At 36.4% G+C, this 26,600-nt stretch overlaps 2 protein-coding genes across 53 annotated transcripts in view; one reads left to right on the top strand and one right to left on the bottom strand.

The window, feature by feature from the left end:
* Positions 1-25,676, top strand: part of FGF2 (fibroblast growth factor 2) — a 74,591-nt gene extending 48,915 nt beyond the window's left edge. Inside the window, exons 2-4 of one of the 3 annotated variants that reach the window (XM_084970992.1) lie at positions 6,296-6,399; positions 16,272-16,406; positions 20,007-25,668. In XM_084970992.1, the coding sequence (XP_084827118.1) occupies positions 6,296-6,399; positions 16,272-16,406; positions 20,007-20,192 (425 nt within the window). In that variant the 3' untranslated portion in view covers positions 20,193-25,668. 3 annotated transcript variants of the gene reach the window in all.
* Positions 1-26,600, bottom strand: part of NUDT6 (nudix hydrolase 6) — a 68,943-nt gene that overhangs the window by 5,095 nt on the left and 37,248 nt on the right. For 5 of the 50 annotated variants that reach the window (XM_084973031.1, XM_084973032.1, XM_084973015.1 and 2 more), the window contains 7 exons: positions 25,049-25,103; positions 20,070-21,029; positions 19,758-19,861; positions 16,554-16,637; positions 14,205-14,383; positions 13,129-13,229; positions 1,759-3,418 (listed from right to left, as the gene is read on the bottom strand). In XM_084973031.1, the coding sequence (XP_084829157.1) occupies positions 20,632-21,029; positions 25,049-25,103 (453 nt within the window). In that variant the 3' untranslated portion in view covers positions 1,759-3,418; positions 13,129-13,229; positions 14,205-14,383; ... (1 more) ...; positions 19,758-19,861; positions 20,070-20,631. Of the gene's footprint in view, positions 1-1,758; positions 3,419-4,594; positions 4,726-9,412; positions 9,453-11,270; positions 11,373-13,128; positions 13,230-13,917; positions 14,384-16,256; positions 16,638-17,827; positions 17,972-19,757; positions 19,862-20,069; positions 21,030-24,344; positions 24,431-25,048; positions 25,104-26,600 lie in introns of those variants that run through there. The other 45 variants (XM_084973017.1, XM_084972990.1, XM_084973014.1 and 42 more) reach the window with 30 other exon arrangements.

Below are 26,600 nucleotides of genomic sequence, written 5' to 3'. Positions count from 1 at the left end.
CACCACAGCTCATGGCAACGCCAGACCCTTAACTCACTGAGCGAGGCCAGGGATCAAACAAACCTGTGTCCTCATGGATACCAGTCAGATTTGTTTCCACTGAGCCACAACGGGAACTCCCTTTTTTTTCTTTCTTATATCTCTTGAGAAATTTCCTCTCCCTTCATGGAACTCACAATTCTTTTCGTAGTCATGTTTAATATGGCATACACTTGGTATTTTATTCTACAGTATTTAAAAATTCTGACAATGCTAACTTTTTATGTTCTTGTTATAAAAATAATTAACATATGTTCAACCAAGGAAACAATTTAAATATCAAACAGTATATGAAATTATTATTTTTTTTTAATCACCCTGAAAATAACTGTTAACTCTACTGATCTGTTATATTCAGGTGTACAGTTTTTACATAGTAACTTTAGGCTTTACTTTAGGCTTAATTTGCTTTTTTTCCCCCCAGTTCCTAAGGTAGAAGCTTAATTAGGCTTTCCTGATTTTTGCTTTTCTAACATAAATATTTAAAGCTTTAACTTTTCCTTTAAATATGTTGAGGATTATTATACAACTGTATTTTCTAATTTTCCCTTGTGATTTATCTGTGTTTTGTTAGAAATGTATTGCCTGATTTCCAACTCCTTGGAGGATTTTCTAGATTATTGTATTGTTACTAATTTTTAATATAATACTCTGTATGATTTTAGTTCTTTTGGAGTTCCCATCGTGGCTCAGTGGAAGCAAATCTGACTAGCATCCATGAGGATGCAGGTTCAATCCTTGGCCTGACTCAGTGGGTTAAGGGTTTGGCCTTGCCACGAGCTGTGGGGCAGGTCGCAGATGCAGTTTGGATCCTGCGTTGCTCTGGCTGCGGATGTCGGGCAGAGGCTACAGTTCTGATTCAGCCCCTGGCCCAGGAACCTCCATATACCATGGGTGAGGCCCTTAAAAAAATTTTTTTTTTCAATCCTTTTAAATGTATTAAGACTTGATTTTTGGCCAGTATATAATTGATTCTTGAGAGTAATCTTTGAAAAGAATATATATTCTTCAGATGTGGGTGTAGTAATCTTTAAGTGTCAATATAGGCATATCTACATGTAAAAGATGCATATAAAAACTCAAAATGGACCAAAACCTCAATGGATGAGGTAAAACTAAAACTCTTAAGAGAAAAGGTATAAATCTTCATGACCTTGGATTAGGCAATAGTTTCTCAGATATCATAACAAAAGCATAAGCAATCAAGGAACAAAATGGATAAAGTAGATGTCATAAGAATTAAAAATGTTTGAGCTTCAAACATCAAAAAAGTGACAAAAACCATAGCATGGGAGAAAATATTTGCAGATCAGATATTTGATGAGAGGTTTGTATCTAGAATATATGAAAGACTCTTACAGTGATCAAAAGACAACCTAATTAAAGAATGAGTCAAAAATCTAGACATTTCTCTAAAGAAAATAGCCAATAATCATATGGAAAGATGCTACCTACATATCATTACAAGCAGAAAAATGAAAATCAGAACTATAGAGGTATCACTTCACACCGAGTTAGGATGGCTATAATGAAAAAAACACATTATTACAGCAATGGTTTGAATGTGGAGAAACTAGAATCCGCAGTTTCTAATATGAAAATGGTTACTTTGGAAAATAGTCTGACAGTTCTTCAAATGATTAAAATTTACTATATGACTCAGTAATTTGATTTCTTGGTATATACCCAAGAGAAATGAAAACATGTCTACACAAAATCTTGTATGTGAATGTTTATTCATAATAGCCAAAAATTTGAACCCAAATGTCTATCACCTGATAGATGGGTAAATTAAATGTGGCCTATCTATTCAATGGACTGTCATTGGGTAATAAAAAGGAATGAAGTACTGATACATAGCTGTAACATAGATGGACCTTGAAAACATTATGCTGAGTAAAGGAAACCAGTTATAAAAGACCGTATAATGTTTGATCCTATTTTTATGAAATATCCAGAATAGGCAAATCTACAGAGATAAGAAGTGGTTTAGCAGTAGCCTAGGATTGGGAATGGTGTTACTAAGGACACGGGATGTGTGTGCTAAAGGGTATGGGAAGATGAAAATATAAACTGATTGTGGTGATGGTTACACAACTCTGAATAAACCAAAAAAACCACTGAATTGTATGTACACTTTAAGTGAATTGTGTTGTAGGTGAATTATATCTCAGTGATAAAAACAAACAAAGGAACTGGGACACCAGCCGTTTAGGACAAGAACCTTTGATGTAAAACATCATGGCGATTTTGGAAAAAGAACTTCTCAGCTGGAGTTAACTGATTTAAAAATTTAAACCCACTAGGCAAATAAGTATAGGATGGCTTACTATGCTGGCGGTCAATTTTTTTCACACAGTCTTTAAATGACTGTGGTATTAAGAGTGAAACGAAAGGTCTCAGGTAAATAAAACCTGGGTTGCAAGGAAAAAAAAAAAAGTCACGTTGCTTGACGACGTTATTCATATATGCTATATTCTTATGGATGTTTATTTCTTTTGTCAGTTTTTGCTCTAGGTGTTTTAGAGTTCTATTCACTGCTCTATGTTTAAGCTTGTGATGTCTTTTTGGTGTATGTGACCCACTTATCCTTATGAAATAACCTTATTTATCTCTAAGTTATACTATGTGCCTTCAAGTCCACATCATCAGACATTCCTGTAGCTAATACCAGCATTCTTATAGGATATATTTTTTTCCACATTTTTACTTTCAACGTGGCTGTATGTTTGTATTTAAAGCAATTTTCCTATAAACAGTATGGTTAGGTTTTTTCTATCGTGTTGACAATTTTTTCCCTTAAGCGGAATGTTTAGTTCATTTAGCTTTAGTGTAATTATTGATATGTTTAAGTTTAATCTCCCACTTTGGAATTTATTTCCCCATCTGTTCTTTGTCCTTTTGTTCTCCTTTCCTGCCTTCTTTTGGCTTGATTAGTTTTTTGTATTCCAATTTGCCTTATAGTCCAGCTGTTAACTATTTGGGTAGGTCAGAAGAAAACCTTGCTCTTGAACTCTGCCCTTTGGTTTCCTTGTCATGGAAGATCTCTGTTCATCCTGCTTTGTATTCAGTGAAGGCTCAGTGCTTCTCAGAGGGCTTTCTCAGCTCTCTCCTGTTCCAGCCTTCAGTGGACTGCTGCTCAGCAAAGCCTTAGGAGCTTCGGGAGGGTTTCTCAGCCCTTTTGTTCTGTCCCTTGCTTGTGGTGTATGGTGGCTGTGTACTCAGTGCAAGCTCTGTAGGAAAGATCCGACAGGTGGGTATGGAGTTGCTCTTAGGGTTCCTCAGGGTTCTAATTCCTCACATTGGCAGCTATTAAAAGTTTGTAAAAGTTCAGCTGATTTCTCCAAACTCCTCTTTTGTGGCAGGTTTAGTCTAACACCTGTCAGAAATGAAAGCAGCTGATCGTCACTTTTTTGGGATCATCTGTATGTGGAATTAGTTCATTTAGATCTCGTTAAATCACAGCTCTGATTTTTTTTTTCAAGAAAGTTTATGATTTTGTAGTGTATGTATCTACCTTATTTTAGGTTCTGGATATTTTTAAAGTTTATATTTTTATAATTTTTCAAGCATCTGCTATTAATGCTTTTTTAAAGTGACTTATTGAATGATGATATCCTAATGTGGAATAGCCAAGAACTCTTTAGAAATCTGTCAGTGAATAAGAGAGACATTTACTTTGGGTGTTAAGTCAATGGTATTTGTCACATGTAAATATTCAATCTACCTATGACCAGTAATACATATTTACAAGATGGTGGGCTAGAGCTGGGCAGCATTTATTGATAAAGCACCAAAAGAAAGTATAGTGATTGATGGAGTTCCCTGGTGGCCTAGTGGTTTAGGATTAAGCATTGTAACTGCTACTGTGGCTTGAGTTTGATCCCTGGCCTGGAGGTTTCTGCATGCTGCAAGGGTGGCCAAAAAAAAAAAAAAAAAAGTGATTGATCATGCAGTATTGGCTCACGAGCATTTATATAGCCTCATGAATTGAAAAGAGATGCAAATACACTCATAATTAATATGGCTTATCTAGATCACTTTAGAACTACATACAAGGATTTTATTCATAATCATTAAGAGAATTTTGGTTATTTGTTAAAAACAAAGCTGATTTTCTACATTTTCCTATAATGTGAAAAAGACTATGCCCTTCTTTGTTTAGTTTTCTTATATCAATTATATTTCTTTAGCTTTGTATTACCTTTTAAGATCCAAGAAATTATAGAATTTGACCTGGGGTGACTGGTACATGGGAGAGTCAGATATTAATTTAAGTGTCCCGACAAATATCTTTAAAAAGTGTGAATTGTGAAACATTCATAAAGCAGTGAGAATAATGAACTTTCATGCTTCTAATAACTACTGACCTAGGTTTAATCAATCTCACTGATTGCTGGAGTATCTTTTTTTTTTTTTTTAATTTTATGGCCACATCTGTGGCATATAGAAGTTCCTAGGCCAGGGAAATAATCCTGGCTGTAGCCATGACCTGTGACGCAGCTGCAGCAACACTGGATCCTTTAATCCATTGGCCAGGGCATTGAACCCTCACCTCCACAGCCACTGGAGCCACTGCAGTTGGGTTCTTATTAACACACTCTGCCACAGCAGGAATTCCTCTTGCTGAAATATTTTAAAGCTAGTCCCAGATGTATGTCTCATTTTACCTGTATGTTGCTCTTCCTGATAGGAAAAAATTTAAGCATCATTACTATAATTGTATCTAACAATGTTAGTAATTCCCAGAATCTTTCAAACATTGCTTTTTCGTTTTTTTTTTTTTTTTTTTTTTTTTTTTTCGCTATTTCTTTGGGCCGCTCCTGCGGCATATGGAAGTTCCCAGGCTAGGGGTCTAATCGGAGCTGTAGCCACTGGCCTACGCCAGAACCACAGCAACGCAGGATCCGAGCCGTGTCTGCAACCTACACCACAGCTCACGGCAACGCCGGATCGTTAACCCACTGAGCAAGGGCAGGGATTGAACCCGCAACCTCATGGTTCCTAGTCGGATTCGTTAACCACTGCGCCACGATGGGAACTCCAAACATTGCTTTTTCTTGCCATGTTGCCTAGGTACCTGGAAATTGCTGGGAAAATTATATTTACTTTAGAATGTTATCCAAATAATGTTATGCTGATTTCTAAATTTTTTGGATATTCATTGCTTTTCTTCTGTTACACTCAAGAATGTCCTAGATATGCTTATAGGCCATAAAATGGCCTTGTTCTGGGACCAAGCACATTTTACAAACACTGTATACTTGATCCCCTTATGGTGATTTACAATGCAGGCAGGTTATGAGAAGCAGAGTTCTGAAAAGTTTGACCATAAAGGGTTAGCTTTGCCTAATCAAGAATTTCCTAAATTTATTTGGCCTCAGAACCTGTTTTTTTTTAAGTGATCTCTGTTAGCCAGAGTATATTTTGTGGAGTGCTGTTCTAGGCAGGAGAATGCTGCCTGTGAATAGTGAAAGAGAAATTTTAAACTTTGTTTTTAACTGAACTAATCAGATAATCATTTGTCCATATGGTATTATGGTCACGATCATATAATGTCTATTTTTTTGTTTTCTGACAGTCTGCTTAATGTTGATAATGTAGTGTAACATACAGGTTATCCTCTTCAGGATCTTACATTCTGAAAATATTTCTTCACACTGTATAAGAAAATTAAGTATAAGCAATTTGTTTTTCCACTAGATAGATAATTGCAAAAAACCCTATACATCACAATTCCTCCATAAGAAAGAATAAATGAATTGGTGGGAAGCTAGAAATAATATGTGTAGAAATTCAAGGAAATTCAAACTAAGAGGTAATAGTGAGCAATTTTATTTGTGAAGAAATGGTTAAAAATAACTTTTAGAGAGCATAAACTTGGGCAGGACTGTGGAAATTCTCACAAGTGGTTTACCTATGTATAGACTCTTGAAAAATTTAAGTAGTTAACAGGACCAAGTGGAGGCTAATAACACATTAAAGGAAAAAGGTTCTTCATCTCTCACTCTTCTCTGCTGACACTAGAGTAGAAGGGAGTCTAGTGGCACTTAAACTCCAGTGGGTCTGCCTCCCAGCTTCTGGAATAGAATTTAACTGATAGCTGGCCCCTGTCCCCCAGCCTGCTCCTTGCCATTCTACGTGAGCTGGTTGCTTACGTGTCTCTTATCTTCTTTACCCTGTATATTGCATAAGTGTGTAGATGGCTCTTTTTTCTATGATGCTACAAAGGTAATTTTTTCCTTATTACTTATAGTCAAACTACAACTTCAAGCAGAAGAGAGAGGGGTTGTGTCTATCAAAGGAGTGTGTGCAAACCGTTATCTTGCTATGAAGGAAGATGGAAGATTACTGGCTTCTGTAAGTAATGCTTTCTGTTTTTGTAGTTTTTTTTTTTTTTTGTTAGCTTCTATTGCTGTGAATTTACTGTTATTGGTATTTATTAAATCCCCCCCCCCTTTTTTTTTTTTTTTGCCTTTTTAGGGCTGCACCTGTGGCACATGGAGTTTACCCAGGCTGGGGGTCAAATCAGAGCTACAGCTGCCAGCCTACACCACAGCCACAGCAATGCCATATCTGAGCTGTGTCTGTGACCTCACCACAACTCATGGCAATGCCAGATCCTTAACCCATTGAATGAGGCCAGGGATCAAACCTGCATCCTCAAGGATACTAGTCAGATTTGTTTCCACTGAGCCATTATGGGAACTCCTATTAAATCTTTACTAAGGGTTTTACAGGTATTATATTACTCAATCTTCATACTCACCCTATAAATAGAGTATTAAACTCTATTTCACAGATGCAAAAACTGAAGTTGTGAGGGATTTAGAACTCCCTCAGAAAGTCACCAAGAAAACACTGCTTATAATGAAGCACAGCCTGCGTGGCACCTCGGGCAGTCCTGACTCTAGAGTAGGAACTCTAACTCACTGAAAAGCTATTAAACTATAGTTTTAAAAAGTCCTTATATTATGCAGCTGTCTGAAGATCACTGGGGTGGAAATATAAGAATCCTAAGTGTGAGTTTTTAAGCTTCTTTCATATTTGACATACAAAAAACACCTGCTGTATTTATAGAACACTAGTTGAGAATATGGGCTCTTAGGTACAAATGCTGTCTTTTCCTCTTATAAGTCGTGTGTTCCAGGTTAGTTCTCCTACCTAGAAAATAGAGACAGTAATGATCCTATCTCATAGAGGTTTTGTGTGGATTAAATTAGGTAATTTATATCAAGTACCAAAATCAGGGACTTATACATAAATACTCAAAATTGTTACTTCCCATTTATATATAAAGTCATTAAGGACAAGGACTTTTTTTTACTTTTTATCATAGCTAGTCAGGGGTCCTCATTCCAGGTTCTCTGTCACTGTCACCATTATTACTATAGCTGGGACTATATGTTTCTGGAGCAGAGAGGGTGTGTGGGGAACGATGCGCAGAAAGAACAGTATGAAAGACCAGACCCTTCTTCTTTCTCATTGGGACAGTAGGTGATGGCGTGTACCTGAAGTGTGTGTAGATACATCTACAAACCACAGCCATAACACCAGTACCAGGAGCCAGTTATAAGTACTTTCTCTTTCCTCACAGAAGGGATCTAGATCTAATAGTGTTTCGCAGTTGTGGTGTTCTGAGCTATATGAATAGTTTTGGAAATTTTTTTTCTGAGTTGAAGATCTTTGGATTTCTGAAGGGACTGAAACAGACTTAAGAGAAAAGGAATATTCAACCACCTGACCATCTGACAAAGATATATTTATAATATTTATGTGATTTCTGCAGGATAAATAGTAAGTCTGGGTGTGGTGGTACTCACTTGCTTCTCCTTTTTACAAATGACTAAATTTTAGAATCCTCAAGAATAGCCAGCATTTTTGAGTGTACAGTATACTAGATGCTATACTAAGCATTAAGAGTTACGAAATTCAAATAATGGCCCATGCCTTTAATGAGTGACAATCCTGGGGAGACAGAAGTGTAAATAATAATGTTTCTAATAACATGTATGGGGTTTGATGTGTTTCTTCTGTATCTTGCATTCATGTATAGTAATATAGGAAAGGGAAGTAAAATGTATTATGATATAGGAAGTAATATAGGAAAGGAAATGATTAAACTTGTTTAGATTGGGGATTCCCCATAATGGGGGATCTTAGATAATGTAGAGGAAGGAGTTTATCAGGTGGTTCCGAAGCAGAAGAATGGACATGGGGATGTAGATAATTCTAGGATGTAGAATAAGTAAAAGCATGGATGCAGAAGGCTTACTAGGAGTTTCTCTAGGATTACACGTAATTCACTACTGCTGGAGTGTAAAATGCAGAGATTCAAGGTCGAAGGGGAAAGATGAGGCTGGAGAAGCAGAGAGACTGCCTGCCGAAGTGCCTTATATGTCATGCTGCTGTCAGGTGGGAAGCCCTGAAGAGTTTTAAAAAGAGACACAATCAGATTTGAACTCGAAAGAGATCTCTCTGGCAGCAGTGGAGAGTCTGGATTTGAGGGGGCCAAGGCTCCTCAAAAGTGTGGAAATAGTCTAAGCAAGCGATGAGAACCTGGCACTAACAGGATGGAGAGGAAGGGGTGAAGTGTTAGCACTGAGGTTGATCAGATTTACGAGTGGAGTAGAAGGAAAAGTCAAAGATGGCACATAGGTTTCCAGTGTGGAAACCAGATGAAAAAGGGGAAAGAGGGAAAGAGCCAGTGCTGGGAAAAGGTGATAGAGACTCAAATGGAGCCTTCTCTAGTTTGAGTTGCCTAAGAGAAATTCAGGTGAAGACCTTCACTACATAGTTGGAATTATGGGTGTGGAGTTTAGAGAGGTCTGTGTTGATCTATAGATTTGGGTGTCACCAGCATATAGGTATAGTGCGTATAATGGGAATGGATAAGATTTCCTAGGTAAAACATACAGCTTTGAAAGACCAATTACTTGAAACTTGCACTTCTTCCCCGTCCCTGTCTTTTTTTCTACTAGTCTGTTGTCAACTCAAGGGGTGATGTAATACTTTGGGAATCTACTGAAGTAGCATTTAAAATATTTCCAGGACACTGAATCAATACGTAATTTTGGATGACCTTGATCTTATAGTCAGAGGAAGGGTTGACCCTACTCTTCTTACCTCAGGATGTGACAAAACATATACAGTATGAGTCACACTGTCTTCTGCAATGGTTTGATGTGGCTACTGTCAGACAATAAAGGTGATGGAGAAAAGAAAGGAGATACAACATTTGCTTCTGTCATAACTGTGAAACAACACCAGTCAAAAATGACACTAGTGAGAATGGTTTTAAACCTCTAGATTCTTCTGTCTTGATTTGACTCAGTGAGTATATTGAGATCGTTATCCTATGGTATCCACTTACTGAGATTAGGAGATCCAGTCACCTGGTAATCATGGTGGATCTGTAAGATAGTCGTTAGAGGGGTTACTTATCTTGAGAACACAGGCTGGAATATAGTTTCACTTGTAATGACCAAAAGCTCCATAACTGTCAAAAATGATGAAAACAGAAGCTAATCTAGTTAAATTTTTTTTTTTTTTTTTTTGGCTATCCCCATGCCGTGCAGAAATTCCTGGGCCAGGGATTGAACCTGCGCCACAGCAGTGACAATCTGGATCCTTAACCTGCTGAGCTACCAGGAAACTTTGCCTTTTTTTCTAGGGCCGCATCCGCGGCATATGGATGTTCCCAGGCTAGGGGTCTATTAGGAGCTACAGCCACCGGCCTATGCCACAGCTACAGCAATGTGGGATCTGACCTGCGTCTGCAACCTATACCACAGCTCATGGCAATGCCGGATCCTTAACCCACTGAGTGAGGCCAGGGATTGAACCCACAACCTCGTGGTTCCTAGTTGGATTCGTTAACCACTGAGCCCCGAAAGGAACTCCTAAAATTTTTTTTTTACTGAAGTTGTATAAGTTGATTAATAATGTGTTAGTTTCTGATATATAGCAAAGTGATTCAGTTATATATACACATATATTCTTTTCATATTCTTTTCCATTGTAGGTTATTACAAGATATTGAATATAGATAGCTCCCTGTGCTATACAGTAGGATCCTGTTATCTATTCTTTAACAGCACTTAGTATCTATAATCTCCAGCTCCTAATTTATTCCTCCCTCCCCTACCCCGCTTCAGTAACCATAAGTTTGTTTTTTATATCAGTGAGCCTGTTTTGTAAGTTCATTTATATCAGTTTTTAGATTTCACATATAAGTGGTACTTGTTTTTCTCTGATTTACTTCGCTTAGTTATGAAAATCTCTGAGTCCATCTATGTTGATGCAAATAGCATTATTTCATTCTTTTTTATGGCTAATGCTCCATTATATACAGCACATCTTCTTTATCCATTCATCTATGTTGACAGACATTTATTTGAGAAGCTACTCTACTTTTGCATCTCTGAAATTACTGGGGTCTGTAAAAGAGGAGGCAACTTAAGATACTAGACCTAAAAACTGAGCTTTCTTCTTACTCTTCCAGAATTCTCTACAAGTTAGAATTCAGAGAATCCTGACTGACTTCTTCTCTTGATACATAGATACCAGACCTTCCAAACTATTGATTCTGTACCATGAAAAGAAAAAGGGCTTTAAAATAAGCAATGTTTTGGGATTTCCGTCATGGCGCAGTGGTTAACGAATCTAAGAACCATGAGGTTGCGGGTTCGATCCCTGCCCTTGCTCAGTGGGTTAACGATCCGGCATTGCCGTGAGCCGTGGTGTAGGTTGCAGACGCGGCTCGGATCCCGTGTTGCTGTGGCTCTGGTGTAGGCGAGTGGCTACAGCTGCGATTTGACCCCTAGCCTGGGAACGTCCATATGCCACAGCAGCGGCCCAAGAAATGGCAAAAAGACCAAAAAAAAAAAAAAAAATCAGTGTTTTATAGTTTCTTCCCTAGCAGGACCTTTGGTAAGATTATGGTCATAGCATTTTATTTAGTCTTAAATATATTCCTTTTCCCTTGGATGTGTATTGATTCTTTCTGACTGCATCAGCTTGAAAGAAATCTGTTGTATAAGAGTTAATTTAGCAATGCTCAAAAATTTATCACAAACACTTAGGGACAAAGCAACAGCTGTTCCACATAAATGGAAAAGTCAGGATTTATCAGTTTCCTTTGAGGAATGGCACCAGCCAAGATCCCGTTGTTCCAGCTCCCATCATAGAATCTATTCCTGCCAAGTTCACGAGTTAATCTCTAGTCTTACCATTAAATTTGTGTCGCTTGCTGCCTTGACTTTTCAGCAGCAGTCCTCTTTCACATTAGTTTGGGTGGGCTGTGTTAATTTTCAGATGAAAAAGTAGTGTTCCTACCCCAAAAACAAGGAGGCAGTGTTGGTGGTTCAGTAAGTGGCATATTTCTGAGTCAGATCCATAGGTATCAGACTGTCAACAACAGCAGCTTTTAGGAAGAAACTCAAAGTCTTGACCCTTGGCTTTTAATATCATCTGCCAACATTTAATGCATTGAAATGAATCACTGATGGTGAAAGACATCGTAGTGGGGATATCAGCAGGGACCTCACTGAGGTGACAATGAGAAGGGACAACTGGCATGTAAAAGAAAAAACAAAACCCATAGTAATTTTTGGTATAAGTCCAATGTTGTGATCATTTGGGGATGTGGGGGTTCCTTATTACCTGGAGAAACTGGGGTGTATGAACCTGCATTTGCCAAAGGCATAATTCTCCCCACTCTATTTCAGACTGCTGTGTTATGGCACTTCCCTGGGTTCTTCTGCATTTTTACCTTGTGTGCAATTCCCACTTTATAGGAAAACATTATAATTTCTCCTCAGAAAGAAGAGTAATCTAGACATATAACCAATTTTGGTTTCTAATAGTCGATTACTAGTTGAGAGTATAAGTTGTGTACCTTTTTTTTTTCCCTCCAACAGCTTCACATATTAATGGCAGAAATGCATTCAGGCTAAGCATTTCTCACTGTTTGAAACATTTAAGGGTCTTTTCCCCTCTTTGAAGCTAGAAAATATGAAAGTTCAAAGAGTAACTATATTTATCTGCCAAAGCCTAAATTTAGAGGCTAAAGTTGAGTAGTTTTTTAATATGCAACAGACTCCTTATTTCATTCCACAGGCAAGATAAATTTTGTTGCTATGAGCAACAGAACCCCAGAACAAAATATTAGGATTTACAATTTCTTCAGTGTTCAAAAATTGCATATAGTGAGGTTAACTGTAGTTTTAAGTTTAAATCACTATATAACCTTTTTTCTTTCTTTCTTTTTTTTGGTAAAGCTTTTTAGGGCCTCACCCATAGCATATGGAGGTTCCCAGGCTAGGGGTCTAATCGGAGCTACAGCTGCCAGCCTCCATCACAGCTACAGTAATGCAGGATCTGAGCTGCGTCTGTGACCTACACCACAGTTCATGGCAAAGCTGGATCCTTAATCCGCTGAGTGAGGCCAGAGATCGAGCCTGCAACCTCATGGTTCCTAGTCGGATTCATTTCCACTGATTCATTTCCACTGTGCCACGAAGGGAACTCCACTACATAACCTTAATAGTAGCACTGGTATGAAAAAATCTGCCTGGTCTCTATCTGCTAGAAAGTTACATGTTGTTTTCTATGTTATGTGATAGATTATGATAACTTGAACAAAATATCTTAGCATTAGAATTGTGTGTGATTTGTGTTGACCCATAAGAGTGAAATACAAAAAATTATTCATATTCTGAGGATATACAGTTAATGTAAAATACTTTTTAAATTTACCAAATAGGTTTCTTAGTTGAGGGGGCTTTAAAATTGAAACACACATTAAGTAGGGAAAAATTGATTTTTGAGGGTTCACTTATTCAGACTGGCAATATATGCCGATCAAATTTGTCAGAAAAAGGTAGCAATCACAGAGGAATGTTTTTCATTTTTAAGAGACATAATTCTAGATTAAATGCTAAAGTTACTGCTTAATAGGAATTACTGCTTTCATAAATCAATCTTAAATTTTATGCAACTTATATATATTACAATATTAAGATTAAATTAATTTTTCAAAATCTGTATGTCTTACTTTGTTTTGAAATAGTCAACACTGATACTTACGTCATGTCTGTTTTTAATTCTCAGAAGTGGTGTAAGCAAAAGCATTTTTGGATTCATGTTGAGCAAACTCCCTCATAAGCCAAAACTGCAAAATCAAAGTACTGTAAAAGAAACAAACAATCCAAAAAGCAGAGCATGGAGGAATGGCCATAAGGGTCAATCTAACATTTAGCAGTGCACGAGAATTTTGAGACCAGTGCAAAAGGAGGGGAGTTGGGAGGGCAGGGAGAATTTATTCAAGTTCTTTTTTTCCTATAATATGCTAGGGCTTAAAAAAGATTATTTTATAGGCTTTCAAACCTTAAAAACTGTTAAGATTGTGAGGAATCTTAAAGATCTAATCCAATCTTATTTTACAGGTGAGAAAAATAAGGCTCAGAGGTTAAGAGACTTGCTCAAAGATAACAGGTTAGTTAAGGATCAAGACAAGAGTGGAACCCAGTTTCCTGGCTCATCAAAGATCCTCACAGATGTTGTTAGGACAGTCAGATTCTTGGAGTGGTCCAACTGGCTTAGTTTCCTCAGGGACTAAAGAGTCTATAAAGTTATTCTGTATTTCAAAAGTTAGTCTGGGTTTTCCTGGGTCTTAGTTCTCCAGTTCTTATTTAGATTTTGCAATGCCAATGAATGGTATTTTTACTGTAGCCTATCTAAAACAGTTTCATTTATTCATATAATTTAGTGTATTTTACTCATCACATGCTATGTGCCAGGCATTGATGCAACAACAGAAGAAAATCTCCACCCACATGACATTTATAGTCTAGTGAAATAAAGTGGACATGTATATATAAATAAATGATCTGTATTTGGATGTCATAGAGCACAAAAATAAATGTTTTTGTGATCAAATCTGTAGCCAGAGGTCTTTTTTTTTTTTTAAATTTTGATTTCAGAATAGTTTTAGGTTTACAGGAAGGTTGTGAAGATGGTACAGAGTTTCTATATACTCCACACCCAGCTTCTCCCATTAGCATGTTACATTAGTATGGTACAGTTGTCATGACCAACAAGCCAATACTGAAGCATCAATATTAGCTAAAGCCCAACTTTATTCCTATTTCCTTAGTTTTTACCTCATGTCCTTTTCTGTTCCAGGATCTCATTCAGGATACCACATTTAGTCATCATGTCTCTGTAGTCTCCTTCAGACTGTGACATTTCCTTAGATTTTCCTTTCTTGGATTACTTTGACAGAATACTGGTCAGGTATTTCTCAGAATGTCCTTCAATCTGGGTTTGCCTGATGTTTTTCCTGGCGATTAGACACAAGTAATGAGTATTTGGGAAGTAGATAACCTTGGGAGAATAAAGTACTGCTTTCATCATTAAGGGAACACGCTTTTCACCCTTATTAACCCTCATCACCTGGCTGAGGTAGTGTTGTCTCCACTGTCAAGTTACTCCTATCTCCCCTTCCCATACTCTGTTCTTTGTTCCATCTCCTTGAGGAGGAAGTATGCACATAAATATGCAGAATTCTTTTGTATGAAAACGTGTCTATCCTCCATTTATTTATTTAATCATGTATATCAGTATATACACATGGATATTTATTTTATACTTGGGGTTGTAATCCAAAACTGCAGTGTTTGTTATTCAGATTGTTTCAGCTTTGGCCACTGGGAGCTTTTTCAGTTGTCTCCTATACTCTTTGACATAAACCAGTCAGTACGGGGTGTTTTGAGTACTTCCTTACTTTATGGCCTCTAAGAATGCGCCAGGTTTACCCTATATTCCTTATGCCAGCCTAGAATGAGCCATTTCTCTAAGGAGCCTTGGTTCCTTCTGTTGGAAAATGGTGTTAGAAAACAAGATCTGCGTGTACATACTGCTACTGAGGTGTGTTTGCTTCTAGGCCCTCTTACCTGAGAGAGCAAGGAATATAGACATATAGAAACCTGGGTATGTACACATTTCTATAAATATTTCTATACTTAACCATCTGTATTAATTAAGCTAAAAATGAGTACATACCGATGAATCCAACCCTAATCCACCAATATCACATGAGCCATTTTAGCCTTCCCTGCTGGCTTGTCTATAACCACCCATTGCAACAGTGTTCTCACTGGTTCGTACCTCTCCTAGGATCAGTTTTTTTCATTATGTATAAAGGTATCACATCAGTGTACTTTCTTTTTGAAATTTCAAAGTAATTGTCTAGACAAAAATACAAATTCAACTATTGAAAATGTTGATTATGCTTTTTCAAAACTTTGATTCTTTCCGATTCAGATATCCCACTGGGGTCAAACTCCCAGCACCATCTTTAAAATCATTGTTACCAGTTTCAGCAAATGGTTACTGGGCCCCCTACAGAGAACCCTGAACTAATAAGCTGGTTCGGATGTATGGCTTTCAAGGAGATCTTTAGGTGTGGCCCACCACTGGTACACAACATATTTATATTACTCTCATATATGTAAATCTATATTTGTTAGATTCCATACCTTTTAGAATTGAGAATAATGGCTTAATGGAATTAGTGCAGCTTAACGCATTTTCTAGCAGTGCAAATAAATTAGTACTTTTCAAATTCCAATTCTCTGGTTATTAGCATTAGTGGGAGGGAAGAAAGTTTAAGTGATGTGTCTGTTGCACAGGACGTGCTTAGTAAATACTCATTATTTCCATTAGGATATTGTTCATCTCAAACGCAGAAATGTCCAAAATTGAATTTCTAACCTATTACCCATAAAACCTGTTTGCACTCATAGCCTTCCCCATCTCAGCATGTCTATCATCTGGAACATAAACTCGTGTCATCCTCCATTCCTTTATTTTTCTCACACTGCGCATCTGACCTGTCAGAAAACTTTGTCAACACATCCTTCAAAATATATCCAGAAGCAGACAGCTTCTTAGCATCTCTGTGACTGTCACTGGCTCTGAGTCTCCATTCTCTGCTTAGGTTACTAAGCAAGCCTTTAATGGGTGTGTCTGCCTCTGCCTTTGGCCCAGATTAATCTCAGCAGCCAGAATAATCCTGGAAAAGTGTATCAGATCATGCCACTTAATCTGCTCAAAAGCCTACAATGGCTTTTCATTATCTCAGGATAGAAGCCAAACACTTACAATAGCCTACAAATCTCTAATCTCATTACTTCTCTGACCTCATTTCCTACCTCTTTCCCCTTCAGATTCTCTGCTTCATCCACACTGGCCTTCTTGCTGCCCTTCACACACTCCGGCCTGATCCTGTTGTGGCTTACCCTCCCTTTGCCTGGAAGCTCTTCTCTGAAATCTGGACGGTTAACTCCTTCACCTCCTTCGAGGTCTGGTTAAATTGTTACTTGCTCAGTGATGCCTGTGGTGCCTATACTATTTAATACTGCAACCTAATCTGTACCCCCACCATTCCCGATCCCTCAGCTTTACTTTTTTCCATAGGATTTACTATATTTTAGCATAATAGAATTTACTCAATCATGCTCATTGTTGCATCTTCTCCCGTGAGAATTTGAGTGGAAAGGCAGGGATCCTTGTTCAGTGATATATCCCAGTGCCTAGAAGAAAAAATATACATAAAATGAATAAATGCGTTAGTTGAACTGTGTGCTTTCCTTATCACCAAATTATTAAATTAAAAAAAAAAGGAAAATTTAAAAGGTGTCAGATACATGGGCAAAGGGTGCTCACAGTATGAAATAAAGTAATTTAGAGCCTAGAGTTTTAAACCCCTCATTTGTTAATGGGTATATGATAATTATGTCACAGGATTATTGTGGTATTTAAATAATGTGCATAATGCATCAATAACTGTGAGTTAAGAGTTTTCCCAGCTTCTGGGCTTAAGCTGTTGAAGGCAAGGTACAGGTCGTTATAAGCCACTTCTTCTGTGGCTTGTTCCTCTTAAGATCCCCTTTTAAGTCTACAATGGTGGGCAGTTAAAACACTGAGAATAAGAAAAAAAGCTCTTAATAAAAATAACATTGCATCAATAGTTAACAGAACATTGAGATCACAGGCAATGAAGATGAATGTAAACCCAGAATAGGGAGAAGTGGACACAGTAGTTAGAATAGGCTGTTAAATGCCTGATTTTATTGAGACTGAATTTTGACCTTACTATCAGTTTAAAAAAATTCAGTTTGTTTTCAAGGGCATAATAGCTATTTAGTCAGTTTACATGTTTGCACATTCACCACAGACACCTGGTTTCCTTTTCTCCCTCTCTTTGTATAAAGGTACAAGTAACTTTTTTTTTTTTTTTTTTAAAGTGGGTTCCATGATATCTTATCCACTTAACCCCTGGTACTACTTCTTTTCTCTAAAATATTAGCAATTGGCTGAGAAGGCAAATATTATAGGCATGGTATGGATTCCAGTTGGCTAAGCATTGTAGGAAGTGTCAGCTAGCAAAGTGGGGCACCCTGGAGGCTGACTGAGGATATCTGAATGGTGTGGTTTAGGTCTTCTTCTGGGGAATTAGCCCATGAAGCTCTCTGCCAACCTTTCATGTTATCTTATGATTCCATGACTTTTCCTTTCACTCTTTACTCTTCTACTCCTGATCTTAAACATGGACTAGGGAAAGAGGAAGATTTTTATTGGTGGCTGAAAAATGACCAGATAAAGTATTACAGGTTAACTTTAGTTAAAGACAAGAAGCACAATATTCACCAAAGGTAAAGAGAAAGTATTGGCTATAGAATTTACATTATAATGTACATTATGCATTTTGTACAGACATTACCTAGTATTAGTGTTCCACTTTTAGCACATTTGAATCTTTTTGAAAGCCCCAAGATAGTCCTGAGTATCATACAGCTGGGTCCTTGTGCAATGAATGCTGATCTGTAAGGCTACCTGTGATACATTTGCATTAGAAAGTCTGAAGCTGCTTTCCAGTTTAAAAAAAAAAAAAAGAGCAAATTAGGTAAGTTTGCATTTCAGTTTTTTTTTTTTTTTTTCATTCTTGTTTTTTCTTTTTAGGGCCACATCCATGGCATATGGAGGTTCCCAGGCTAGGGGATCCAATCAGAGCTATAGCTGCCGGCCTATGCCAGAGCCACAGCAATGCGGGATCCGAGCCGCATCTGCAACCTACACCACAGCTTACGGGAATGCCAGATCCTTAACCCACTGGGCAAGGATTGAACCCACAACATCATGGTTCTCAACTGGATTTGTTTCCTTTGTGTCACGATAGGAACTCCTCCTGCATTTAGTTTTTAAAAGTTGAGTTAACAGTGGTCAAAACATTAAAGCCACGTAAACATCCTATAACACTTGTATCCCAAAAAGCCAATGGCAGGAACACCATATCCTTACTTTAGATGACTGAGACACATGTTATTCGCTTTTAGGTCTTTCTCAGTCCTTTAAAAAAGAATGTATACATGTATGTGTAACTGGGTCACCATGCTGTACAGTAGAAAAAAAATTGTATTGTGGAAATAACAATAAAAAAAACCACTTTGGTTATTATGCCAGCTCTTTTCATTATTTTGCTTACCGATTTATGTTTTTCTCACACTTTGTGCCATTATTTATCTTAGAACCAAAGTATCTGGGAAAAGATTCACATCTTTTGAATGTGGATTTCCCCAAACCTGAAGTTTCCTAGACTTGAGTATTTAAAAGTTAGGTGAAATCTGGTATGCTTGTTAATACAGAATCATAGGTTTATGTCCTATATCTACGTATACATGTACATATAAAGATATATATGTGTAATTTATAAGGTTTTCTATATGAGCTTATCATTCCACTCTACTTACCTACCTACCTACCTAATTGTAACAAAAAATAATTTTGCCTCTTTTTTTTTTTTTTTTTTTTTTTGGCTTTTCAGGGCTGCAATAGCAGCCTGAGAATTCCCAGGCTAGGGGTTGAATTGGAGCTGCAGCTGCTCTCCTACACCACAGCCACAGCCATGTGGGATCTAAGCCATGCCTGTGCTGAGCCACAATGGGAACTCCTCCTCTCTTTTCTTAAAGTAAGCCACTTGCTGACTTTCACCACAGTGGTCAATAAGTAACATTAGTACTACCCTGTGAAGTAGTTTATCTGAAATAATATTGACTGCCTAATGGACTCCATAACTTGGAGTAGCATTTCCAGGTCTGGCTATTTGTAAGGCTAGCTATTTCCCCGACTCTGATAATAGTTCAATTAAAGTAAAATGGCAGAGTAGTTTCCCTGCCCACAAGAAAGAGACTGCCAAAAATCAATATGGTCTACACTGCTAACTACTTACTATCAGTGTTTTGAGAATGTAAACCATTTATAGTGTTCCAGTATAATTTTTTGACATTATATACATCAGCTATTTTTTTGTACAATAATGCCTTAGAATTAATGTCAGTTACTAGAAAACATTTGTTATAATTTGAAGAATTATTTCTGTTTCTGTGAGTAAAGTACTAAAATAAAGCCCATCTCCTTCTTTATGGGAAGATTACCCCGGGTTATAATTCCAGCACTATTTCACTGGACTGCAAAGAGATGGAGGGACCACACCTACTAGAAGCCACTGCTTTCGCTTTCCCCAGGTGCAGCGTGCTTCTTGTTACTGGATGAGTACCTCTTTGTGGGAACCATTGAGATCTACGTTCATGGGATGTTTCAAGTCTGAGCCAGCGTGGTTCCTATACCACCTGTGTGCTCTTGCTGCCTGATACCTGATCTGTCCATTGTGGAGCTGGAGAGTGGTCTTTGGGCTGTTCCTTTGAAGAGATGTGCTTCAAGTTGTCCCACTGCTGCTGTGTTCCTGTCCTGCGTCTTTCTGCAGAAATTAGATTTCAACAGATTTTAGCCTGAGTCATGCTAGTCTGATTGTCCTGCTAACCCAAAGCACTGTCCACTGTTGTTAATTATTTAATATGAAAAGTGTTACAACAACCACCGCTAATTTTCCTTTTATTTTTCAGAAATGTGTTACAGACGAGTGTTTCTTTTTTGAACGACTGGAATCTAATAACTACAATACTTACCGGTCGAGGAAATACTCCAGTTGGTATGTGGCACTGAAACGAACGGGGCAGTATAAACTTGGACCCAAAACAGGACCTGGGCAGAAAGCTATACTTTTTCTTCCAATGTCTGCTAAGAGCTGATCTTAACGGCAGCATCTGATCTCATGTCACATGAAAGAAGAGGTTTATTTTAGAAACTTGTTAATGAAAGAAAAATATATACAGCTATCTGCTCAGTTTGGTAACTGGTCAGATAATCTTTTATCTAATAATAAAATATTTAACCATTGCCTTAGTAAATAACAAACAAAAATTCCTGGAAAATGTATATACTTCTGCTTTTTATATAGCATTTACCATTATCCAGTAAAGCTTACTTAGAGCTATAATCTTTTTCATACATTTGAAGAGAGGCTTTTAAAATGTGCACACTTACAAACAAGTTTTCTTCATGAAAATCACAGGCATTAGAAAATTAACATCAGACATACAGTTAACCCAAATGTCTACTACTTATTATGGCAAACATTAATCTATGTGTACAATGTACTAACATTTTTTTAGACATGTTAGTATGAATTTAATCCATTCCTGTCACAGTTTTGTAATTGTCTGGCAGTTCCTTGTGATAGAGTTTATAGGACAAGCCTGTGTAAACTGCTGGAAGTTCTTCCATGGTCAGATCAATCTTGTCAAACCCTTCCTTGTACCCATAGAGCAGCAGCCGAGCAACCCTGCTAGTGATGGGAGTCGTATTTTCACTCTTGACCAGGTCACTGAGATCCATCCACTCACACCTTAAACATTCATGCTGGCAAAAATTTATGATGAATGAACGTGGCTTTAAGCGGCATATAATATACATATCTGACTTCCCAAAAGCTCCAGGATTGGTGTGCTGTTGCCGAATACTCAGGAGGGACATGAATTCTGACTTTATACCAGTCTCTTCAAAAACTTCTCGAACTGCTGTATCTCCTACATTAAAAAAATTATACAGACACTAATCAATAAGATCATCTTTTTGAAATTTAATCCAAGATTTTCAGATAAAGTAGCATTAGCTAAAGGTTCAAAAGCAAAACTCTACCCTAAGAAATGAAGTTTTCAATGTAAATTCGTTGCCTTCTGGATATCCTGAAATATCAAAGTATTTTCTTACCACCATATAGCTAAGGCTGCTCTTTGTGTAGGCTTACCCATCTGTTTATTTTGGGAGTCACATGTTTTTAAACTCTTCCTGCTGTATATCCCAAAAGGTGAAAACATACGTTGTAATGTAGTTAATATTCCTACATATTTTTTCATAATTATCCTGTTTCTGATCATCAAACCTGCCTAAATTTATACACATTAGCATTGAGGAAAAAGTGATACATTTGTCTTTATAAAGTGTGTAGAGCTAGAGACTCTACTGAACTATGAAAAGATGCAAATTTCCCCTGGTTCCTCCTGGGACTGTCAAGCCTCTGAAGTCAGAGCAGATTTCTTCTGAGTCATTTTGTTATGCTCTTCTAGTTATCCTGTTAATGGAACCCTAGCATGGTAATTTTTGGCATTTTCTTTTGTTTCTTGCAATTTCAAAGAACTTGGATTCATTTTCCTAGCACCAATATGCTATAATCATCTCATATGAAGTTTTCAAAAAGCTTGTTGGAATTTACAGAATTTTATAATATGACCAGGGTTTTCACATTTTACAAGGGTGATTTTTTTATTAATATGTAAACTTCTGGGACAGGATTTTTATTGCCATTAACTTATTTTTGTGGCTGCTTTTTCTAAATATCCAGATGAGCCTCCTAGGTGAGATTTCCCTAATTTTGTGTTGCTCTGTCATTGTCTCCCAAAGTGTTTATGAGAAGCCCTTTAAAAAGCCGCCTTCCTTGCCTATTTACAGAGGTTTCACAACTGCCACAGGTATAGATTTCTGTTCAACTACCCTTAAATGCCTCCACTTATTTGTCTGTCAAATTGTAAATTATATTTGCCTTCTCAGTAGCCCTCCTTGTGAGGTACAGGCAAGGAAAGTAAAGTGAAGGAAAAAGTCTCAATGTTTTTCTCATACAGAGTTCTGGAAATGTGCACAGGAAGAGAGGAAAGTGTTAAAATGTAAGACATTTGTTTGCCATTTTTGAATTACATGCTGACTTTCCTTGCCATAGAGTAAACATGGCTAGAAATTATATTTTTTAAACCAAAAAGATGAAAAAAGAATTTATGTGTTAAGGAAAACTTGCCTTAATAAGAAAAATAACATGGTTGTTATTAAACTTGTTAAAGATTGTGGCACTAGCCATAAATTTTACATGTTATTTGTTGATCGGACTTAAAAATTGTTTAAATGTTAATTTTTATTTTGAAACACTTCGAAAAATGACCATGGGATCTTGTTTAGCTTTTAGTGACACTAACCAAGAATTTGGCATTTAGTTTACCTGAGTCTTATTTGTATTTTATGGATGCACAGACCCGGCTAGTGAGCTAATCTGTCCTGCTCATTAGTCACCACAGTAGTTGATTCAAAATAAGTGTTACATGAGTAGTTTGATCAGTTTAATTTGAATCATGACATCGTTGACTTGACTAAAAGTTGAATGGGCAAATAAGTGCTTTTATATCTAAAGGAACCCCTTCTATCTCAAGATTGAAATCTCTTGACCAAGGATTTTACTATGAATTTAAAATTTTCATCTAAAGTGCTTTTTTCTTGTACCTTTCCTATTTTATGTACTGTAAGCTAAACTGAAATAACATTTACTGTTTTATAGGTTTGAAGAATATGGGAAAAACCAAAAGGGTTTTGTTTTTATTTTTGCTGGTTGAAAGATAATGTTTAAATAAGTCAATGAAATGGAGTTTATATTTGTTAATTCTATTTTGTAATATTTAATAATAGGATTAGGTTGAAATAAAGTAAAATAATAGGAAAAACTGCAGAATGTGGGTTTTCCTGGTGTTCCCCTCTGACTTGGATATACTGATGAACTTTGGTCAGACCCCAACTGCTTTACAGTCCTTTAAAACTATGCAGGGAGATTCTCTTCCAGTCAGTGGAAATGAGATTTTTTTTTGAGGAAGGCCGCTTCTGCATTTTTAACCTTGTAGATACCTTTGTATAGGGTATTATGTTAGAGTCTGAGGATTGCATTATATTTTGTATATGCCCCCTTAATGTTTTTTAAAACATTATGGACAATAACACTTCATTTACCTAGTATTATCAAAGAATGAAGAATTCCAAACAAATGTGCTTCTCAGTCAACTAGTGTTTACTACTTAAGAGCCAATATGAATGTTTGCACATACTTCCCTAAAAACAGCCTAAAGAAAATAATTTAAATAATTCTTGGATGATTAGGCTTCATCATTAAGAATAATCTGTTATTGTACTGTGTTACAAAACAGAAATGCCCTTGTATAGACAGTCTTTCAGATCTCTGTTAGTTATCATTTCTAGCTGCTTTTAGGGTTTTATCATTTCTAAAGCAAAGCTCCAATTTTTATTACTCTTAGGCAGTATAGATAATGCCAGTTGCTGTTTTTTTCTTAATTCCACATAGCTGAGGTGTGTATGTGACCTCTGAATAGGTGGGTTGTGACAACCACAGATTTTAAAAAAATGTAGTGAATTTCTTACTTATGTGGACTTGGAGGTTCTGGAGTACAATCAGACCTACAATTTATACTATTTGGCTTGGAAATGTGTTTCTTCCTTTATGTTTAAATATATCTGAAATTCAGAAGATCCATAAAAACACAAATGAAAACATCAATTCATTTGAGAAGGCAAGACTCGGAAGCAGAAGCTACATAAACCTTTTCCTATAAATTATTGTTTATATGGATTGGCTAAGGATATAAAACCTAAACTTAACTAGTTCAAATGACCTCATATCACATAAGGATAGTGTGAGATAATCAGATGTTCTAGAATAAATGGCCTTCTCTTTTAGCACTCCCACCACTACAAAATCCTCTCTTATTTCAACAGAAGACCTAGCAGACTCTGAGCAAAAGGTCAGTAAGTTTAAGTACCTAAAACCCAAAATTTGCTATGTATATATCTGAATGTAGTAAATTTACTTATAAGTTGTTAGGCGTTGGCTCTGTACTGTGTATAGGACATTTTAATCTGTGGAACATTAAAAGAAAAGTTGAGTATATATATATATTCAAAATTTTAAAATGATTTAGGAAATTGCCTTCATATAAATGATGGCTAAAGAGAAATAAGGGACATACACTTTGAGGAAAAAGTCAGAGAAATAATATTGGTATCAAATGAGTTACCTCTTGATTTATTATGGTGGGGACTGCATGCATCTGACCTTAAGGAATAGGTAGGAAAACTCAATTTCTATTCCTTCCTCTATTTCCTGTAAAATCGGTGACATAAGAAATTCTTAGCTTATTTTGTATTTCTCTGTCTTAAACAATGAGCTCAGTAAATCGTTTCAGAAAGTTATATCTAATTTGATACTTTTTCATGAGGCATTTTACTATAAAATACAGGCTTTCTGACTATCCCAAATAAAATAGTAGATAAAATTTTCATAAAAAGAACAATGTCACCATTGCTCTGTAACTGACTTTATAAATAACACTTCTCAGTTCATTTAAATATTATTATTTATCAAAAATTTTCTCACAGTTTAATTACAGTAATTTTAGTTATATTCCAAATAACCTTTAATGATAAACTTGACTGATGTATATCCAAAGCTTTTCATTTTCAAACAAATTAATATAGAAGCAGTCCTAAGCAGAAAAACAGGTGTTATACTCCTAAGGGTATACCTTATATTAATGGGATAAGTTGTAATGTTATAAGGTTTGCCACTAATTTTATATCAGCCCTGAAGTAACTTCACTGAAATTTTCTGACTTAGTAGAAAAGTTGAAAATCCTATTCTCGGCTCTATAGCAAGAAAAGTAATAAACACATGAATTTCCTCAACATTTTCAAGCCAGTTAAAGATATGTAAGATACACACCAATATCTTCTCCAGGCTCCGACAGGCCTCCTGGAAATTTCCACATATTTTTCAACTGCAGAATAAAAATCAGAAAATACAGTTAATATAGCTTTTATTCATTAACACACAAACATGGAGATGCCACAAAATCTACTCAAAATTTGTCAAGTTGTTTGAGAATTTATTTTTTGGTACCTGCACCCCAATTTTTTCCAGCTTCCTTCCTCTCACTCCTTTTTTGGAGAAATTGGTGATTTGTGAAGTCTTTTCCCACCTTTTTCTTCAGGAAATATAAGTGGTTTTGTTTGGTTAATGGGTTAATGTGATAAATTCTGTCTGAATAAAAACAGTAGGGAAAGGGGACATCTACTGAATTTGTATAGTTTAAAAAATCTTGCTGCTACTTTATTAAAAAAAATAGAGGAATCTTACTGATGCTGCTATAAGTAAATAGAAAATATAGTATAATTTTAATCACTAAAATATGCTATTTTTAATTTTCACACTTATTTTCTATATTGTGTGTCTAATCAGATATATTAACCTTAAGATTTCTCTTGTTCTCTGTGTTAAAGACCTTATGTAAAAATGTAATTGCTTTTCATGAGAAGTTGTGAATAAAACTGATACAGTTTTAAGTTTGTGACTTTTTGTATACCATTTCCTTTTTTGGTGGGAAGGGACAGTTGGGAAGATCTGATCTTGAAATGGGGATGAACATGGAAAAAGATGATTTAAAATAATTCTGGAATGGAATGGGACAATATTCTTATGGCTGCATGATTCTTTTTCTTGTTAAGAGTTCTGTTACATCAATCCATCACCATGATAAAAACTGAAGAATGACTGAGAAATTATGACATACTCATAAAGGTGCTGCAGCTTGGAGCCAGTATACCTCATACTATTTTTTCATTCATAAAACAAGTTTATGGACCTTTTACTGTTGTGCTTTGTGACCCACTCATTTCCTGGACAAGAGCTTCTTAAAGAATGTGTCATTTCCCAGCTATGCTAGGTTGGAGACCAGTGGCATGGTTCCCAGAGTTTCCACAGACTGTTGATTATGTGGGTACAGAATTCAGGCTTTCCGCCCTTCCGTGTCTGGCTCACACTTCAGATTAATTTATGAAGCATATTATGTTTTACTTTAATGTAGAAATATATCTCTCTACCTCTACATTAATGTACTGTCTTTGGGGTTGCATTTTGAAAATTTTCCAGAAGCTATGTTTCTCCAGAATCTATGCAGTCTTTTGTCTGCTAGGATATTAAACTTCACCACCATAAATTCTATTTCTAACAAAAGAAATGTTATAATGGAGCAAACAAATGCTTCTCCAAAACAATAAAAATATTTACCTAGACTTGATTATAAGTGATTGGAAATTGTTGATTAAATCTGGAGATATGAATTTATTAGAGGGGGAAAATGCTAGATATAAGGAAAAGCTCACACAAACTTGATTTTATTTTATAAACTTAGGTAGGGAAAGATGAAGTACATTTTTTTATGCTGGGGAGTATTCTGTGATATTTTATGGCATCACTTAGATTTAAAGAGCTTATT

Source organism: Sus scrofa, chromosome 8, assembly GCF_054392235.1.
Source record: "Sus scrofa isolate SSC_HxYL_T2T_F1_AM1 chromosome 8, Sscrofa_HxYL_maternal_Yorkshire_Landrace_v2.0, whole genome shotgun sequence".
Lineage (NCBI taxonomy): Eukaryota > Metazoa > Chordata > Mammalia > Artiodactyla > Suidae > Sus > Sus scrofa.
The sequence above is the reverse complement of the archived record's forward strand: the minus strand, read 5'-3'. Positions and strand labels throughout refer to the sequence as shown.